This window comes from Talaromyces marneffei, chromosome 5 (genome assembly GCF_009556855.1).
Source record: "Talaromyces marneffei chromosome 5, complete sequence".
Lineage (NCBI taxonomy): Eukaryota > Fungi > Ascomycota > Eurotiomycetes > Eurotiales > Trichocomaceae > Talaromyces > Talaromyces marneffei.
Window position 1 is genome coordinate 1306011 of NC_072352.1, and position 20725 is coordinate 1326735.

The 20725-nt window shown below is 46.6% G+C and overlaps 7 protein-coding genes across 7 annotated transcripts; 5 read left to right on the forward strand and 2 right to left on the reverse strand.

The window, feature by feature from the left end:
• Nucleotides 1-243: 243 nt before the first annotated feature.
• Nucleotides 244-1539, reverse strand: EYB26_006799 (uncharacterized protein; the record flags this gene model as incomplete). The annotated part of the gene is made up of 4 exons (XM_054266072.1): nt 244-572; nt 627-756; nt 812-1234; nt 1294-1539. 4 exons carry the CDS (start codon nt 1537-1539, stop codon nt 244-246), a joined length of 1128 nt encoding a protein of 375 aa, XP_054122047.1.
• A 3575-nt stretch (nt 1540-5114) lies between these two features.
• Nucleotides 5115-6725, forward strand: EYB26_006800 (uncharacterized protein; the record flags this gene model as incomplete). Its single annotated transcript, XM_054266073.1, has 1 exon — nt 5115-6725. One exon carries the CDS (start codon nt 5115-5117, stop codon nt 6723-6725), a length of 1611 nt encoding a protein of 536 aa, XP_054122048.1.
• A 449-nt stretch (nt 6726-7174) lies between these two features.
• On the reverse strand, nt 7175-10004 carry EYB26_006801 (uncharacterized protein; the record flags this gene model as incomplete). Its single annotated transcript, XM_054266074.1, has 5 exons — nt 7175-7398; nt 7464-8560; nt 8607-8826; nt 8891-9823; nt 9884-10004. The coding sequence occupies 5 exons, from the start codon at nt 10002-10004 to the stop codon at nt 7175-7177; spliced, it is 2595 nt and encodes an 864-aa protein (XP_054122049.1).
• Nucleotides 10005-11756: 1752 nt separating this feature from the next.
• On the forward strand, nt 11757-13103 carry EYB26_006802 (uncharacterized protein; the record flags this gene model as incomplete). Its single annotated transcript, XM_054266075.1, has 5 exons — nt 11757-11906; nt 11959-11994; nt 12064-12281; nt 12343-12455; nt 12517-13103. 5 exons carry the CDS (start codon nt 11757-11759, stop codon nt 13101-13103), a joined length of 1104 nt encoding a protein of 367 aa, XP_054122050.1.
• A 1974-nt stretch (nt 13104-15077) lies between these two features.
• Nucleotides 15078-15815, forward strand: EYB26_006803 (uncharacterized protein; the record flags this gene model as incomplete). Its single annotated transcript, XM_054266076.1, has 1 exon — nt 15078-15815. One exon carries the CDS (start codon nt 15078-15080, stop codon nt 15813-15815), a length of 738 nt encoding a protein of 245 aa, XP_054122051.1.
• Nucleotides 15816-16494: 679 nt separating this feature from the next.
• On the forward strand, nt 16495-17829 carry EYB26_006804 (uncharacterized protein; the record flags this gene model as incomplete). Its single annotated transcript, XM_054266077.1, has 1 exon — nt 16495-17829. One exon carries the CDS (start codon nt 16495-16497, stop codon nt 17827-17829), a length of 1335 nt encoding a protein of 444 aa, XP_054122052.1.
• Nucleotides 17830-18604: 775 nt separating this feature from the next.
• Nucleotides 18605-19061, forward strand: EYB26_006805 (uncharacterized protein; the record flags this gene model as incomplete). Its single annotated transcript, XM_054266078.1, has 2 exons — nt 18605-18613; nt 18666-19061. 2 exons carry the CDS (start codon nt 18605-18607, stop codon nt 19059-19061), a joined length of 405 nt encoding a protein of 134 aa, XP_054122053.1.
• Nucleotides 19062-20725: the final 1664 nt, after the last annotated feature.

A 20725-nucleotide genomic window follows, 5' to 3' on the forward strand; every position in this document is an offset into this window, starting at 1 on the left:
TTTGATAAACAAGGATTTCTCATACTATGGCTATACATATATTGACGCTGTCTTGCTGCTGTTATATCTTACAATCTATATGCCTCAGTGTAAATCATTGAATCGACTCTAGATGAGGAAATTAGGGTTAGAACTGAGAAGATTAAAGCATTCTTCAAATTAATCAAGAAAACGTAGTATGCTCAGGAACGAATAGAAACGGCTTCACAGAAGGCCTGAAATATTTTGAAAGTTGCTGCTGACTTAGCAGCTAGCACCACTAGGAACATTCTTACAACTGCTACTCCTCTTTCCACCAGTGATATTAACACCCTCCCAAGTCCAGCCGGAGCAGCTACCGCTACCACATAGAATATAAACATCAGTAGCAGAGCTGGTGACGCTGCCTGTAACACCATCAATGGTAAGACCGGTAATGGGGACACCGGTGGTGGGTGTACCGGTAGGACTTCCATTCTCGTAGTCCTGCTCGATGACGATGCCGTATTTGGTGATGCCGGAAAGTGTGATGCCCTTGTAGGTAACGCCAGAGACGGAGCCGGTGGCGCCATAGACGGTTTTTATACGGACGCCTGGTTGTATCTAAGTTAGTCAAGTCTAGGAAATGATTAAGAGAGGCATCGTACCGTTTTGGGAGTTCTTGACGGTGGAATTCTCAATGTGCACTGTCTGGACGGTGTTGTCGGAGCGGCCGCCAACAGAGCCAATGGACAATCCATGACCACCGGAGCATGTACCGCCAGTAAAGATGATGTTCTATAACTGAGAGTTAGTGCGGTCTTTTTGTAAAGACAGAGGGGGAGGAACTCACAGTTCCAGAGTTAACGGCCAAGCAATCATCCTGATTCTGCACAATAGCATTTGAAATAGTAACTCCATTAGAACTACCAACATCAAACGCATCAGTATTGTGAGCACCAGTAGAATCACCAGCCGAGTTATCAATCGTAATGGAATCAAGAGTGAGTGTCTCAGCGCCGTTAATACTGAAAACTTGCACGGGAGAGTTCAAGACCTTGATGTTGCTGATAGTCGATGACTTGAGGTTGTGGGCATAGAAGAACTTGGGCTTCGTCTTGCCACCGTTGCTGCCCTGACCATCCCACCAGCGGGCTCCGTCACCGTCGAGAACAGCGCCAGAGGCTCCTTCGACGGTGATGCCAGTGCCAGAGACGGAGACGAGGGGCCCGGTCCATTCTTTGTACCCGAAGGTGGTGGTACCTTCAAAGATGACCTTTTATTTTCATAAATTAAAGATGAATTCAGATCAACACAGTGTTAATTGAAACTTACCTTTGTCCCGGAATTCAGACCAGTCAAGTCGAGTGTCGTTCCCGACGGCACAGCAACGTTCGACAAGACGATGGTCGAGCACGAAGTCTTGGACTTGCTGGCTGATGCAGCGCCGTTCGAGCCTGAGAATGTACACAAAGTAGCACGATTATCCAGCGTAGCTGGGGCTGTAACAGCTGGGGCTGGCACGGCCAGCACCACGGATGAGAAAAAGGCCAGTCCGGCAAGGCCGATGAAGGAATGCATCTTTACGAGACGGAAATGTACGAGGAGAGTGAGGTAAAGATCGAAAGAAGAGAAGAATGTGGTTAATCAAAGCAATGGGTTAAAGAAAACTCCCGGAATCTGGAAACAGGCGAAGGGATAGAATGGGCTGGCGATCTGGTTGCTTTTATACCACTTCTGGGGAACCGTAACTGTTGATATTCTGATTCTAAGTATGTACCCACACATATCAAATATCTATGTTGAGACATGTCAATACAGTAGATCGTCTTACAAGACCTTAACTATCGGCACAGACAACCGCTTCCTATACAAACTTTCAAGGCTTTCTGGCCGGAGCTTTCACGATCCGCAGCTCCGCAGCGGACGCGTTCATAGCCTTGAAGTCAGAAGCATAAATGAGCGGAGAAATCGCACCACTTGTTTGAAGTTGTCTCGGTTCTCGGAAACTCAGATATAAAGTCCACCAGTCTAGCAGTGATTATAGGCATGCCTTTGTTTCTGATTAGTGGATTATTATACTCCATTACGGAAACGAATACGATCAAGCTTTTTACCTAGCAACTAATTCCAAGTTAAGGAGAAGGACCGTGATGAGAGACAGATGATCCACTAAACCCTAACTTGGTCTCCACCCCTGTCTCCGTGTTTGGCAGCTTTTTCTCCGTTTCTGGAAGAGTCACCCCAATTGTGTGTAATGTGGGTTGGGAAGTATAAATATAAATTGCGATCGAGGGGTGTTTGTTTCAGTTAGAAATACCGGTACTTATCGGAGATGAACGGACGCGCAAACACCCTGCCGATGAGTTTACAACGTCAGAACATGCCAAGAGTTTCTTGATTCGTGGGTAAACTTCAACTCATACTACGTAGTAAGTAAATGGCTGGCAGGGGATCAGAAATGTTGTTTGTATCAGAGAGTCACCTATAAGATGGTCAGATCTTGAATGTTGGTTTCTTTTGCTTTTGGTACCAGTAGCGCAAGAGGCAGAAAGCTTTATTTAAGATGAAACATGCTCTACACGTCATCATGCATTGCAGCTTATTCCTTCACTATACAATAACCATCCCTATAATATGACTGTAATGGTTATCCTCTACCTACTGAGTAGACTCAACCGACAGGATAGGGGACTTAATAAAGCGTAGTCTTGCACGTGTTTGGTTGATAAGGAATTCGTTAAAATGCTATGGCAGGTTATCTCATACGGTACAGTAAAGGTATAGTTAACCACTTAGTTGTAATGTACATAATAACTCTCATGCTTCGCCGTAAATCAAATAGATTTATTCTTTTACAAGCTTTTTTCCTTGCTCCATCCTCTCTTTCAATACGTCGCAAAGTTCTTCAAGAGTCTCCTTGAGAATATCCTCTGTCTTGCTTCTTTCTTCTGAGCGGGGCGCTCAGAGCGACTGTCGTTCAGACATCAGGTCAGATCCACCAGGCACCTTATTGAATCATTGGTCCAAACCGGAAAGGTTGCTGTTCTTCGCTTGGTCAACCTCTCCTTGACGTACTTCTGAGAACCACGTCTTCCATCTTTCCGGACGGAACCTTCTTGACTAAGCCCCATAAGTCCTTGGAGTTTTCTTTCTTCAAGGAATAGGTATTTTCTCCAATAAAATTGCTGGAGCTTAGGGTTCTTCTCAAAAGAGCTCCGACTCTCTTCTAGACCCTCCTACCATGCCTCATCTTCTAGCCTGTGAAGCTTGTTCTTGTCTTGAATGGGAGACCTGAGTTTTTCCGCTGAATCGACGCTCACGCCTCCTTTTATGATGTCGGAGGTTTGTTGCCAAGTCTTACCCACTCCATCCTTTGCTTTGGGACATAGCCGTCGCCCATTTGCTTGAGCTGGTCATAGCTGCTTCCAACCGGTTCCTTCACTCCCGGGTGGGTTTGTAGAGAGTCGCTTGCACCGTCCCCTACAAGGTCGAATATCTGCGACATATCATTATGCAGACTTGCGCAGCCTTGGACGCTGAAGAGGGATTGAATCTTTCCTTGTTGGAGATATCCCTCGTTTCATTATATACCTCCTTGACGATCTTGTCAAAGTCTTGGTCGTTCTTCCGGACCTTTTCGAGATCGTCGAATGCAGTGTCGACATAGTCGCGCGCATCAGAGATTGAGGACAGCGTGGCTCTCAACCAGCGGAATACATCGTTTGGTTCTGGGATCTCTGCGATGGAGTGGACCGAAAGCGAGCGTTGACGAAACGGGGTTGCTGTCTGGCGCACCGCACAACAGGCACTGCGGATTTTCAGAGTGTCTTGTACATTTTGCCAATGAAGGAAGATTAATTGGTTAAAGAAGATGAAGATATTTTGTCAACCTTGAAGTATTTATGGTTGGGAAGTTGTCTCCAAACCTTGAAAGCTCGTGAAAGCTGCCATCAATGTAACAGAGCTTGACAGGTGCGTTCCTGGATAAAGGTTACCAGCAGGTTATATACCTAGGGCTTCACAACGCACGTGATGGTCTAGCAGGGGAGCCCTAACCCTAATGTCGATCCCTGTTACAATAGCGGACATCCTATTGCACGGCCAACTAGTCCGTCGGCGTCAAGTGCCGAAAGACCCCGTGTCATAGAAAGGTTCACCTTATTAGGCTATTTGTACTATGAGTGTCGGAACAATGCGGGCGTTGATGCTATTCCCAATTCCGGCAATATTGCATCTTCATCGCTGTCAACCTGTGGCCAGTCAATAGAACACTAAACCGGATAGATAAGCTACATCATCTATTGTGTTAATTTTCCGGTGTCTGAAAATGTATACTACATATCTTACTGACCTTCGTCACTGGAAGATTGCCGCCCATCCTCCTTCTCATCTGCCGATGCCGAGCCAATTGGACAAAACCCCGCACATTGTACTGAATATCAATCGCGGAGATGCGGAGAGTGAGGGAACAACTCAATTTTAAATTAACCAGTTTTCTCAATATACTCCGCAATCATGCAGACTCGGATCTCGTAGGTTTATCTCGGTCTTTTCAACAAGCTTTGGCCATTGTCAGCCGATGAGCAAGCTTCTAGTTCACGATGGACAGAGTGTCGGTCAATGTTCATGTCTTCCGCGATGGTTTCAAGATAGCACGTGGGGATGTTGATTCCCTGTTAATGTTCATGTCGTGTCATTTCCGGGAAAATTGACTGCAATCAGTATGGGAGACTCCTGCATAATGCATGTACTGGAGATGCAGCTTCCGGCAGATGGACGTATAGACCAGGGACTTTGAGGAGCTAAAACGATTAGCCCGAGCTAAAACATACCGTAATTTCGTTTAATGAGTTTCTTCTGGAGGGCAGAGGCTGAAGTTCAATTCTGAGTGAAATTGGAATCCACCCACACCGTCCAGCACTGTAACGCTGTGCCTACATCCGCTTTCTATCACGCCCCGACATTCCGCGGTACCACGATCTTGAATAAAATCAATTGTAAAGATGAGGGGGTTGCTCTTAACTATCACTATCCTTGGCTAGCTATGAGATTCAAGTTTAACAATATATAATGGTGGAGTTTCCCTTGAAGAATCAGACATTATCAATCACAACAGTCAGTCATAGTCAGCTCGAACAGAAGCAACCGACACAATGTCTGCCTTGAACTCTTTCACAATGTACAAGAGCGCCATCATCTTGGGCTCTTTGCTCGCAACAGCTGGTGCTCAGCAGATTGGTACTTTAACCACTGAAACCCACCCCCCTTTGACCTGGTCTACTTGCAAATCAGGTGGTAGCTGCACCTCAAACTCCGGCTCCATTGTGTTGGATGCCAACTGGCGTTGGGTCCATAGTGTCAATTCTAGCACCAACTGCTACACTGGCAACACTTGGAATACAAACATCTGTGATACTGATGCCAGCTGCGCTCAAGACTGCGCTCTAGATGGTGCAGACTACTCGGGCACGTACGGTATCACTACCTCCGGCAATTCATTGCGCTTGAACTTCGTCACCAGCTCCAACGTCGGATCTCGTACCTACCTGATGGCCGATAACACACACTACCAGATGTTCGACCTGTTGAACCAGGAGTTCACCTTCACTGTCGACGTTTCGAACCTTCCTTGCGGTTTGAACGGTGCCCTCTACTTTGTCACCATGGATGCCGACGGTGGTATCTCCAAGTACCCCAACAACAAGGCTGGTGCTCAATACGGTGTTGGATACTGCGACTCTCAATGTCCTCGTGATTTGAAATTCATCGCTGGTCAGGCCAACATTGAGGGCTGGGCGCCCTCCAGCAAGAACAACAACACTGGAATCGGCAACCACGGATCTTGCTGCTCGGAGCTTGATATATGGGAGGCAAACAGCTTCTCAGAGGCCTTGACTCCTCACCCTTGCGATACACCCGGTCTGACTGTTTGCACTGGCGATAACTGCGGTGGTACCTACAGTAACAATCGTTACGCCGGTACCTGCGACCCCGACGGATGTGACTTCAACCCTTACCGTCTTGGTGTCACTGACTTCTACGGCTCCGGCAAGACCATCGACACCACTAAGCCATTCACCGTTGTTACTCAATTTGTCACTAACGACGGCACCTCCACCGGTACCCTCTCCGAGATCAGACGTTACTACGTCCAGAACGGCGTTGTCCACCCCCAGCCTTCTTCCAAGATCTCCGGAGTCAGCGGAAATGTCATCAACTCTGACTTCTGTGCTGCTGAGATCTCCACTTTTGGCGAGACTGCTTCCTTCACCAACCACGGCGGCTTGCCCAAGATGAGCGCTGGTATCTCAGCTGGTATGGTTCTGGTCATGAGCTTGTGGGACGACTACGATGTCAACATGCTCTGGCTCGACAGCACTTACCCCACAAACGCAACTGGTACCCCTGGCGCTGCTCGTGGCTCCTGCGCTACAACCTCTGGTGACCCCAAGACCCTTGAATCCCAATCCGGTAGCTCCTATGTCATCTACTCTGACATTAAGGTTGGTCCTTTCAACTCTACTTTCAGTGGCACTGGTTCTACCACTGGCTCTACTACCACCACGACCACCAAACCCTCTACTTCCATGAGCTCTACTTCCACGACCACCAAGACCTCTACTTCTACTGCCAGCACTTCTACTGGAACTGGAGTTGCTGCGCACTGGGGTCAGTGTGGTGGCCAGGGATGGACTGGTCCTACTGCCTGTGCCAGTGGATTCACTTGCACCGTCGTGAACCCTTACTACTCTCAATGCTTGTAAATATTTGCTTCTTCCTTCGCCAATGGAATGGGCTATGACAAAAATAGGAGGGCTAGGTTGGAGATGTCCAATCAAAATGTACCCAACACGATGCGTTGTGGATGTTGTAGATGTACCTAGTGTCCATTCGTTTATACTTATGTGAAATTGAAAACTTTTCTTATCAAATATATGAATAGGAACGTATATTAACATCGTAAGCGCTAGCCTAGTTCGCAGCATATGTACTAATGGATCAATCAACTCTATAGGACAATCACCTCCATCTGTACTTTGGTTTTAGGCTCAGCTTAGAGCACTCGAAAGATGACTATCTACATTAGGGACTACTACATAGGTATAATATGTATAGAAGTTATGCGTTTAGATTAATTAAATGTTCCAAGGTTACTTTAGTGTTTGGCGACATAAATTTGAACAAAATAACATCATGTCTAGCTAACTGCATCTTACTTCAGCATGGGTAATACATTCGAAACCTTGGAAGCCTGCACTCCGTTAGTGGTCTGTGCGATAACGTCGTGCTTGTCAGCGACTTTTGCTAAGGCATGGTTCTGATCTCTTGTTTTGGAAATGGAATCACTGTGTTGCGTGCGTAATATTCGTAAATATCTGTCCAACTCTTGGTCGGCAATGGCAGCACCCAAGTCGAGATACGGGTATAATGATTCCACTAGCATGATAAACGATGCATTATCCCAAATCTTCCTACCAGCCCCCCACATGACCACAGGATACAACATATCATCAACGGGGGGTCAGTCATGAACATTGCTTTCATCTCCAATGCCACCAAGTTCTGCAAATGAGGTTGAAGCTGTTGTCCGTATCTCTGCCAGAATATGGTGTCTGTGGCGGAGAAGCCGAACAAGCACCCTGTCGCGACCCAGGATGCATGTTCTTGCTCCATACTGAGACGGTCTCTGGCCCAGGCATGAGCCAGAGGGTGCATAGAGAGGACAAGGGAGCCTTCAGAAGAATCGACAGACACAAATGAGAATATTTCAAGCTGATGAATTGCTTCAACAAGCCGAAATGAATCCCATGTAGAACATCCTGCCTGAGCGAGTGGTGATAGATGGGACACATGCCATCGCGTCAACGAAAGCATGTCATAGTTGCTAGAATTTTCGAGACTCTTGGCAATACCGTTCCATGCCGCTTCAAATAACGACGTAATAGGAAGGGGTTTTGGTGCGCATAAGGCCAAGACTGACAACAAGTCCAGTGCATCATTGGCTGATTCTATGTTTGAAGAGTGAAGCATTTCAACCGAGTCTCCAAACATCGTGTAAACATCTTGATGCCGTGACTGAGTCTGAAATGACCGAAACGTAAGCAATCGCTTCCGATGCTGGCTATATGCCTTAGCGTAGTCTTTCAGTGTGCAATGACCGCGCGATACGTAAGACCCAGCTTGGATGAGTGCAAATGGGTGAGATGCCAACAGGTCAACAACAATAGATGCATCGTCTTTGAGCACCTGGTGCCTATGATAAGGCACACGAGCAGCCTGGAGTAGCAGCTCGCAAGCTTCATCATGTGGTAATCCGTCGAGACTGATCCACTTTGCCGTGGCGTATTGCTGACAGTCGACGTTACGGGATGTCAAAATCACTATTCCTGATGTGCTTGTCGGGAAATATTGCTGGTAGTCCACCTCAGGATTATCGGCGTTATCTAAAACTAACAACCAAGGCTCATTTCGATCCGCAAGACCTTGCCGAACATCCTCCCATGTCTGCATGGGGATTTCAAGCCGGTTCGCAATGCTCGAGAAGCCAGCCTGGACCAAAGCTGTAGTGCTCACATCGACCCAAAATATTCCCCAAAGTCTGGTCTATTAGCATTGTTAATACTTGATATGGACATTGTACTCACAATTGACGAACACGATTAACCAGTTGCAGGCAGATTTCACTCTTGCCCTGGCCACCCACCCCAGATATGACAATACAGCACTGGTCTTTAAGTGGAGAAATTTTGACCGCATTGCGAACAATGTCTTCTAACTCGCGAATATTATCTCCACGCCCTGTAAATAGTCTGTTAGGATGGCGAGTCACCGTCCAGTGTACAGGATTTGTGACTGTTTTAGAGCCTGCAAATATAGATTAGTTCATTTGGGGTACCATTTATATCCATAAAATATCAAGACCACGCACCTGAATGCTCTTGAATGGCTGGATTTTGAACTGGTCTATCGACATTCCTCCATTCCTCCAGCACGGCCTTGGTGCAAGCAGCCGCTGTAGTTGCCGCATATCCTTGCCAGAGTCTGTCCTTGTGGCTGTCAGCATAATCGCATAGGCTTTTGATTACTATAGTAGGGACGTAGTCCCACGTTCCTGCGCTCTCCATCTCGAAGCCAATCACTCCTTCATGTGCAGTGATTCGGTCTCTATCCTGCCCACTCTTTATCACTTGATTACTGCATGCCATTCGACCAAAGTGAATATAGGGTTGTCTTGCTTCTCGTATTTCGGCAGTCAAAGGCTGATTCTCAGAAAACTCCTTCCCAATAGCCTGCCGAAGACGGATACGTTCAACCGATTTTGTTCCATCACAGCCTAATTCTGTGCAAGACGCCACCAGTGCCTCATCACACACTTCATCATCGGGTTCATTACATTTGTCGCAAATGGAGCAGACCCCCTGTTTCCAGTGTTTGTGAACAAAATCAGCCTGATGTAGCTGATCTTTCTCAGGCCCCGGGTATGCCGAATCCAAAAACTTCTTGCGAGAGCAAATCTCAGAATAATAAGCCTGGGTCTTTGTCTTAAGCCTTGTAGAGGTGAGATATCCCGATAGCTTTCCAACAAATGCCCGAATTTCTGGACTTGCTCGGCCAAGGCGATCTTCCACTTGTTTCTGGTGAGGGTACTTCTGGCCAACGTCTACCTGAATTACCGAGGCGCTAATAATAACATCCCCAAGAACAATCTCCTCTCCTGCAGGAGTTCTGGGTGCTCCTCCGCAGATACCAACAAGGAAGGCCACTTTTATGTTTTTAAAGCTCGAACGAAGCTGAGTAGCCGCAGTGGTCGCGGGTACGATGCCTATGCTCGGCATGTATACCAACACTACATGTTGGTTGCCTAGCCATCCTGTAGTGTATGTATTTTGATCTCCCTGTTTTTTCCTGTATGAAAACTCACCCACCTCGTAGTCAACTTCTAACAGAGCTTCAACAGCACTCCACTCAACGGGCAGAGAGCAGATGATAGCAATCTCGAATTCGTCACGGCTTTGGGGTCGAAGGAGGGGAGCACTTTCCATAATAAAATGGTACAGTATACTATACCGAACATATAAACAGTCAGAGCGTCTCTGAAGGTAATAATGGCTCTAAAGTGGAATGACCGGAATTAAGGCGAACCGTGTCAACTCAGTAGGTGCAAAGCGAAAGCATGAAAGAATGTTTTCGGCGTGTATATTTACATCTGTGGAGATGCTCAAGGGAAAATGGTGGCTATCTCAATTGCGTCACAGTAAGCGCCGACAACAGCTCAGCCTCATACAGTTACACCCCCTGCATATTGGTGGAAGCGCGACGTGAGCGAATAGGTCAAGTATTGCTCTTCCAAGGTTGACTCTTACTGACAAGGATTATTAGTTTTATTCGCATAACACAATTAAAATGATACCTTATGTTGTTTTGCTAAGCCTGCTATACCTCGTCGTGTAAGTACCACACTGGCTACAATTTACAGATTGAACACACGACGCTGTCTATGGCTGCCCATGTTGATTTTTGCATATTTATAATAAAAAGGCTACAAGTTTTCATTCAATAAAAAACATTTACATTCTCTATTACTTGACAAGGCCAAGGATCTATCCCCTTGTAGTCAGTCTCATGAGTTACAGGTACTTATCTCTGGGGTTGCGTTTAGGGTTAACCCTACAAAGAACGAAGCCCAAGTCATAAGCATCAGAGACATCACAGCTTACAATGCAAGAAGCTCTTGACGTGAGTTGGTAAATTTATGACATAACTTAGAAAACATGCTCATGCCCGATGAACTAGTATGCTGTATGAACCAGTAGATAGAAATGTGAAGGTTCATACATTCACACCGTAGATAGAACGCGCTTTTTGGAAGATTGATTGTTTCGCTTTATTCGGCCAAGCTTCCTTGATACATTAACTCGAAATTAAAGATGAGAAAGAGCCCGGACCGGGGTAAACGTCAGATGATTAGGCACGCATTACTGCATGATATTCCCGCAGCCAACAATGTAGATCAAGCATATCCCACTGGCTCACTTCAAATTTGACATCTGGACTATTTATTTCGACGGCATCCTAAATGATGCTTAATGGCTGATCATAACTACTTGACAGGCCTCAGCCCGCCACCTTCAAGACTAGTTAGCACGGTATGTAGATCTCGGAAGCTGTCACTATCACTGCTAGACAGATTCTTGACGAACACCTGTTCGGCAAATTTGGGGAAGCTCGTATTTGAAATAAGCAATTGTTTCCATTGGCATTAATCCTGGTATGGTTCTCTCCGCACTAGACTTACAGGTTTGCGTATATGACATTTATGAAGATCTAATGCAAATGCATTTGTCCATCACATCTGTCACTTCGTAAAACCAAAACCTCAAAAATCAGTCGATGCATCCTGGTAGTCAGTTGTGATCGAATTCAATGAAAACACGGGCTTGAGCGTACGTACATGCTGAATACAACGAACCGGGTCTCGATGCCTAGGTTTATGAATCCGATCTAGAGACCCTTGAATGCACTGAGGCAATTTAGTCTGCAGGAATTGGGGCAGACTTCAAATTATTATGACAAGGATGATAATTAAACCAGCCAGCCACGTCTACTGTCAGGCAGAAGTTTGAATGCGAGAATCGATGGTAGTGATATCCTCGAAATAATGTGTGACTTTTTTCTGGCAGGCAGGCAATCTAGAGAGATATATAAAGGGCCATGAAAGTCCTCTATCGTCGTGATTTTCTTGGAGCAAGCAACCAGCATTCCATCATACGAAGATTAATCTTTTCACCACAAACATGTATTTGTTCGTATTATTCTCCGTACTTGTCTCTGTGGACATTGCATCTGCGTTGAACCTGCCATTTCCATGGCCATTCTGCGAGTCTACTACGACGTTTACTCTGTCTGGAGACTATACTGTTACTAGGACTGAGAGAGTGACCACGGTACGCACGCTGAGCTCTCTGAACATGTGGTATCTATACTAATATGGTACAGGGTACTACCACAGTCACCAAGACTGGTTTACCAAGTGTGAGCATGGCTCTCTTATGGTTTTCAAGTCTACATTACTCGATGTATGAATGCTGACGACGGTAATAGGTCTCAATCGACACCGTATCCGTTACAAGGTATACGCCTACAGCTATTGACTGCTTACCTACTGGAACAACCATCAGGCCGTATCCATTTCCCGGATTACCGTTGGCAAAGCGTGATGTAGCTCCTGCAACTATTACAGGTTGTAGCCCAGTGACCATTGTGCCACCTACAATCACGGGATTCCCATGCACAGAAGTCATAGGTTCTTTTGAAATAGTGTAAAGTCTCTCAAGCATAATGTTTAAACCTTCACCACTGGCTAAGCGACTTTAATTGCAGAACCGATACCGAGACAATCACCACCAGCGGCACCGCTACAACGACTGTCACACCTACCATAGTCCAGACCGTCACCGAAACATGGGTCCTCCCCACACCAAGTGTCTATAGAGGTAAGCGATACTTCAACAACGCAAAAGCCATTAGATAGGTAAACTAATGTTCAAGATAAAGGTGTAAACTATTACCAATATCTGAACGACTACTTCTACCCCGACGGAGACCAAGGCTGCCTAACCTGTGGTTACGGCGGCGGAGGCTACGATACCGCAGACTGGAACGGCAATTACAGCTACTACACCAACGGCACAACTCAACAGATCAACTTCGAGTCCGAGAATTACCCAAGCTATTCGACCATATTGTGCCAACTACCAGGTCAAGCCGCTGCAACCGATTGCTCACAATGGACCGTCGTGTTCCAGGGCTATCTCCATGCCACACAAACCGGAAATTATACCCTAGCCCCGTACCTGGGTGAAGACAACGCGCTCTTCTTCTGGGGTGGGGAAAAGGCGTATAGTAGCTATGAGAATAATAACACCGATGGCGGAGTTAGTTATACTCAACCGGCTGGCCTTCCGCATACGTTTGATTATGAGATGGTGGCTGGCGAATATTTGCCGATCACGTTTATTTATGCAAATGGGTACGGGCCGGCGTTGAATAGGTTAACGATTACGAGTCCGAATGGTACGACCTATCCGGATGATTTGGACTTTTTTGTGCCGCCGTGCCCTAACAGTCGGTTCGTGCCATAGTCATGGATGGCGAGGTAGCGAGGAATGATCGTCGTGTGAAGTCTTGAATAGGTATCCAGAAGTACACGAATAAGCCGGGATATAATATTACTAGCTAGATAATTAATCAAATCGTGGTTGTTTTGGGTGAATGTCTCCGGTTTCACAGTAGGCTCCTTTTGAGACTTTACATACTTAGGTTGGGTTGAGGCACCACAAGATCATATCCAGAGCATAATGGCAATGAGGTCGAGGTTGTGAAAGGAATCGAATTAGAAGATGATATCAGTACATAGTTAATTCCATGCGTGACTTACGTAGTTTTCTGTTTGGAGTAAATCCTCATTCATGATGTTTCGGGATTGAAGATTTAAGCTCATAATCATGCAAACTACGTACTAGAAAAATGCATGCGCAAGCATGCACATGAAGAACACTGTGTCGTACAGCCGTTCATACATGATTTTGCAAGAAGCTTCGGTAAATATCCTTCTGTGTGTCGCTTGATTTTTGGACGCTGACGCTTACCTGTTTCGGGGCTATGGTTCTCGAGGCATCTTCGTAACTTTTCTGTTTCTAACCGCATACAATTGGTATTCCATCAATTCATAAGTCGATTCATGATATACATACGTTCAAGTATTAAGAAGTGGATATAGAGGTTACCTAGGTAGTCCCAATAACCCTGCGTCACGGCTTTTGGCGGGATAACCCTAACCAGTCGTGCATCAATAACTAATATATCAATATGTACCTACCTAGGCAACGATGTATGGACTAGGTATACAGCGACTAATTTATTCTTTTTGTGAAAAAGTATAGCCACTTGTAGCCACGTAATTGAATTCGATTTGAATGCCTACAGATGTATCCCTAGTGTCTCCCATGGCAAGGCCAGATACAAAACGCGACTCAGCCAGGGCGCCTCGAGCAACGGGCTGATTCGCCACGGCTTAAAAGCCCCTAAGTTTGAAGATGATCCCCAGCATCCCCTTCCACCCTGCGTCATTGGATGTCTCAAAAAAGAACGCTAGGCGTGACGTCAGGAGGTTTATATTTATTCTTTTTATTTCAGAACAAACCATTGGCTCGTGCTTCACGTTACTACGTACTCCCGTATTTTTGGTCTGAATAGTGAGACAGGCCGGACGCAAGGAGTGCCATTTAACGCTACCTTTGAGGCGAACTAGGGGTACGCTCTGCGATCGTAAGCGCCAGCCATGTATTGGTATGATTACATATGGAGTAGTATACACCTAACTTAACGATACGCGATCGATTAAGTATTTTGCTTATCGTACGAGCATTTTTGTTCCCATGTTACTGTACGGCATTCGATCTTCCCGCGCTTCTACTACGTAGTAGGTACGTACTTAGGGCTTGTGGCGGGAGGGCGTTGACATACGCACTATGGGTGGTATACACATGACTCATCAGATATCTGAAACACGAATAATATCTAGTCTCAAAAGCATCCAAATTCCGGTCTTGACTACAGGACAGGATTTCTTCTCTCTCTTTGATTTCTCACTTCTACTTCCTATCCTCACAAATTACTTCGCTCAATCACGTGTCAGCCCACGACGAGCCACTCCTTATTGCAAATCGCTGGTCGATTGCAAACCTCTCACACCATCTTCAGCAGTATTGCGTCTCCAAAGTTTCATACTCGACTATTGCATTCGGTATTTGAGTGATATCAGTCTCACTGTAATTGGCATATCCACTCGATAGATGCTAAATTGGTGACGGTTTGCTGTTTCGGAGTTCCGAATTCTCGTGGTATCCTCGTTATAAGCCCTAATTCGGACATCTCAGACACGCTCTGTCGCAGCCGACCAACTTACCCCCATTTCGGCCAAGAACGCTTTCTATTGCAGTACTATACTATTTTTTCTCTCTTATAGACTGGCGCCGTCTTTTTGTATTATTTCACCGAATCCAGTACGAACGATTCTTATGATTCCATTCAACTTGCGGAGGAAGGGAGACAATATGATTGTTCGGCAAACAACTACGACTATACTATTTCTACAGCTCATACTTTTACTACTATCTCACAACGTCGCGTCGATCAGTTTATCGCAATTCCAACAAATACAAGGGTTCTCAGATTCCTGTGAAAATGTGTGGCAAGAGGATATCCCCGGCTGCATCAGACATGATTTCACAGTTTCCAACGATTGCTCACGGAATTGCCTCGCGGGTGTGAATATAATTAATGCGGAAGTACTGGTCGCGTGCGCTGAGGCTCGGGTCAACAGTAATACACTACTGGGCCAGTTTTTGGCTGGATTTGGCGTCTCTGCGCTCTGTGGGAATAGTGTTACAATGGCGGGTTCGACGACTGCGACCGCGACTGCTATGAAAACAACCACTACCACTACCAGTACAAGTGCGACGAGCGTTCGCACGACAACGAGTGCGGCTACCTCAACCTCGTCATCAGCAACGACATCGTCTACAGCAACGTCAATCACAGACCCCAATTTGACCCTTTCATTTTCCAGCACGACAACTGCTTCACCAACGAGCAGCATCGCATCAACCACAACAAGCGCGAAGACTTCATCAACGTCGTCATCAAATACAGAAGCTAAGGGATTCGGGGGTGTTGGAGACGCGTTCGATATCCTCGGCGGCAAAAGCGCGGGATGTCGATTGGAGTATATGTCTTGGAAAGTAATGTGCTTGATGAGCGTTGTTGTAATCGCGCTTGCGAGGGAGATATAGTAGTGATAATGCAGTTAATGATACCCAGAGAAATCGATTCCTTTTGATTGTGTTATATCTGTTGAGTAACGTAAACATCACGACCGCGATAAATAAGGCAGCGGGCTGAGGCAGTGACCGTGATGCGCTAACCCGATAGGGAACAGACAAATCAACCACGGAATGGGCTTATCGGCTTATCCTTATCAGTGAGAAATCGCAAATCGCGGCTGCATCAGGACCCTCCTGCCTAATTGGGGCGATGCCCGCAATGCAACACATCGCCTCACTTGACTCGTTCGAGTTACCTTCATTCCTTCTTCTCCTTCTCCCTCTCCTTCTCCTTTTCATTCTTTTCTTTTCCCCTAATACATACCAGCTCTCCCCCTTCACTCCTCTCAGCCGATCGCATTCTCACCACCTCTATCGATCGGCTCGTCATCGACTCCACATTTCAAGGTTAACCCGCACTCCGCTGTTATCTGCCTAGTGCATCTTGGAGTCCGATAACGCAGTCACGCGCCCTTATCTCCACTGGGACAGATCAGCCTGACTCAGAGTCAGCTGGCATCTGTCTTGACGTATATATACTCCATTCCGGTCAAATATCTGAGCCATCGATTATACTCCAAAATCGTCAACTCTTCGCACATTGAACGGCTGTTTACCAACAACCTAGAGCCTAACCTAACCCGCGGAGATGGATGGTTCTCCACTCACTGCATACTCGCTCCCACATCACTGTGAACCCTCGTCCGATTTCTTAGCGTTTCTCTCGTCTACGTTACATATATGCATTTCCAATGAATTGGGTCTAATCTCGTCGATACTCGGCTGTCTGAGCATTGTCTCGTGGCTATTTGCGCAATTACCCCAGATTTATAAGAATTACAAACTACAATCGACGGCCGGACTGTCTGCATTCTTCTTGGTTGAATGGTGTCTGGGAGATACTGCGAACTTGGTCGGTGCCTTGTTCACACGTCAAGCGACATGGCAAGTGACGATCGCTTCATACTACGTTTTTGTGGATGTTGTGCTCGTCATTCAGTATTATTGGTACACTCATGTGAAGAAGACGGACAAAGGAAAGGATAGTGTTGGTGGCTCATTCAATGAAGACCATGCCCCGATCTTTGATGGGATCCGTGTAGGAGATGGGAGCCGACCCACGGATAATATGAACCCGACGCAAATAATGCGCCCTTCCGAACCAAAGGATGTGGGCTTGTTCAAATCAAACGCAAACTCTCCTCCTCGCTTTTACTCACCTTCCTACTCGGAAAAGTTTGAGAATCGCCGTGTACGTGGCACCGGTTTTCCTTCCGGAAGTATGCCTCTAGGAGTGTCGCCGAGAACCGTTCTCATGACATCCATGTTGTGTGCTGTGCTAGCAAATGCATCTCCAACCTCTGCAACCCCGTCAACCGCTGTGTCTCCTTCTCCCTCTCAGCTGCCTTCAATCTTCGACTCTATCATGGATCCCCACAACATGGACATTGAAACAATTGGCCGAATTCTATCATGGATATCTACCATTCTATATCTCGGCTCACGACTTCCACAATTGTATAAGAATTATGTTCGCAAAAGCACCTCCGGTCTTTCGCCTTTATTATTCATGGCTGCCTTTACCGGGAATTTCTTCTACTCTGCATCGCTCCTCACAAACCCCAATGCATGGTACGACTACCCACCCTACGGCGGAGGCGGATGGGCCGATGCAGGCGGCAACAATCGTGCTGAATGGGTCGCCCTCGCAACACCGTTTTTCCTGGGTGCAGCTGGCGTTTTGAGTTTGGATGCATTCATGGGTGTACAGTTCTTGATCTATGGTGATCAAGGTGACGAGCCACTTGTGACGGTGGACGACCCAGAAGATCCAGGCCACAAACAATGGCGACGCGTGAGCGGATGGATGAGAGGATGGATTCCATCTGGAGAATTGAACAAGTACCTCCGCAGCAATTCTGGAGAGACACAGTCTCTACTTGGTGACAACACCAATCGTACCAACGATTATGGCGGCGTTTGATCGATTCATACATACTATCTTTCTGTTTTGTCTTGATTTTTTTTTTTTTGGCATGGGGGGCGGGTTGAAATCATTTACACAACATGGCGTTTTGGTTACTGGTTATTCTCTGACATGACCTAACTAGAGAAGAGGGTGAATCGCGTTTTGCATTAATCTGCTTGTTATATATCTTGCATCTAGGGCGTGCGAGCATAGGATACAACTGTACATACTGGAGAGAGCAATTGCTCCACAGATATCATGAATTGACATTCATACATTATATACATTATAGCTAACTCCCCTTCATATCCCCACTACCGGTAATCACCAACTGTAACTCTCCTTCCCGTTAGGGCATCCTGCGCAAGCTCAAAACCTGATACCCCGTCTCCAACCGACCGTCTCCTTCTCGACATCAGAATTTGAGTTTTGATGCCTCTCAAACCAATCCCACTCTTGTTTTCGAATCGAAGCCATTCCCGACATTGCTCCACTTGGTGGGTGCAGGGAACCGCCCAGCTTTCAAGGGCAGGTTGGCCAAGAACGGGCGATCGATTTTTTAGGTCGTGAGTAGAGCGGTGCAAAGGTTGTAACTAGTCCTATATTCGTAAAGTGCACATGGAATAATACTTTTGGTTGATATGGACAGGGTCGAGATGACGGTCGGAATAGTCTTAGTGCGTCATATGATGGGATGCCGCCAAAGCCAAACATGACATTCCCTCGGAACTTGTCTTCAAAATCTCAACATCACTCACGATTCAATCAAGACAGAAATAAATCAACAATCATGTTCGAGGTTTGTATTGACTCTGAGTTTTTAATTGAACCGCCGATTTAATTGTATACAGAGACATGCAGCAGACCGCTATCGCCTGCGCCTACACCGCGCTCGCTCCGCCGTCCTCACCTCCGATGAAATGGTCGAAGTGCGTGCCGCCCAACGCACCTTCGAAGGCGCCTACATCCGCACCGCCCTATCCTCCTTCTCCTTTGCGCTTATTGTTCTGAAAGTCTTTACAGCAGAGTTTTACGGTATCGGGGCATTATTCGCGGTCTATGGTACGGGCGTGTTGATAATCAGTGCTTTTCGAAGGCAGCAGGGAAATCGGCAGTTCTTTTCTGAAATTGGAGAGGATGGACTCCGCCGACGCAAGTTCAGGACAAGTGGGAATGCGGTTGTGTTTTTGACGGCGTTGAGTGTTGCGGCGTATGGCAGTTTGATCGGGTTGACGCTCAAGCTGTAATCACTGCGAGCAACCATTTGATTTTCGGAGGGGTGACATTTTCTTTTTTTCACTACTCGAAGAGAGATTCAAAGAGAAAGGCGGATTGATACGGTCTCTACAGAGTACTGGGCTATCGTTCCGAGGACGCCTCTGCGACTGCACTGCAAAAAAGCAACGTACGAGCCAAGACTTTCTACGACCTCTTTCAGCTCGCAATACCCTTTCCTCACCGCCAAGCAGGGCGGAAACCACAAATTCCCAATATTCAGTCAGCCCCGGTGGAAGGAAGGACAGCCAAGCCATTCCGACATGTGTGCCTCCCTGGCTTGCCGGCTGGCTACGTTGGGTCCTGGTCGATCGTCGCGAACCGTGAGACTATTCGTGGCGGAATGTCGTACAAGATCTTGGCATGCTCGAAAAACATTGAAAGAAAGGGAGGAATCTGTCTGCCAAGTCGCTGGCCAAGCATCGGTGTCCGAGATATTCTTGCTCCCTTTCAGACTCTTATCTGAGGATGTGTTTGACAGCCATCAATCGCTTACAGATCGTGATATTGGATTTAACGGACATGGGCACGGAGCGCGATACTCCGTGTCTACATCAAGCTGCAAGGGAGAATTTTCCATTTTGTGGTGTATATAAATGATTTGGCATGGTCTTTACCAGTCGCCAAGCCCCATGTTATGAGGAAGGGAGGTTATTCGGTTGATATCATATGCGCCACGTTTGGGAGACAAATGCATCGAAAATGTGAATTTGAGGTTGACACCCGTCTTGACTCTGAGCTAGAATCAAAGTATTCTGGCCCCAGCGGAGATCGAGATCGTCCCCGAGAGTGACAGCGAACGAGTCAACGACGGAGTGCTCGGAGTTTTTTTGTAGACTTTGTTATTCTATTCGTATCAGCAGTACATCAGATCTGAGCAAATTTCTTTTTCCATTGGTGTCTTTTCAAATAAAGCAAAGACCGTACGAACTATGTTATGTACCAACTATGCATATATCATAGTACAGAAGGTGTTGAGGGGTAACTTAGCGGAGGTAGTATTATTGTATAATCCAGACGGGAACGGTCCACACTGACGACAAGAAACATTACATATGTAATAATCACTGACTTCATCGACTACCACCACCCCAAATAGTTGATCTGTCGCGACAATCTGCCATTAACTTAATTTCAACGATTTCTTTTGTCTTTCATATCAGACTGTACTCTACACTGCACACGGCGTCCTGTTCCACCGTGTACTCGGTACACCACATACTTTGCTGACAAGAACGAACGGGACCATAAATCCGGTGCCCGAGTCGATCCAGTGGTAACTATACTACTACTACATGTTTACTCTGTAGTAGTAGTACAACGACAGAGTATAAAGCGACAAGCGCCTCATTTTCGACAATTCATTAACGGAGTGAACCAGTCCGGCGGAGGTCCGAACGTCCTGTGAGGCTACTACTCTGTCCTCCTGCTGAATACATAGCGAGAAAATTAGCTTAGCGGCAACAAGACCGAAAGCAAGGCAAGAAAGTGGTGACGCGCCCGCCGCTGCTTGACGTCTTGACTGGCTGGCTGATCACTCGACTACTCGAGTCATCCTCAACCTCAGTCGACTCCTCTATCTACAACAGACAGACACATCAGACAATCCAGTTTCTTCTTCACCTGATCTTTCTAT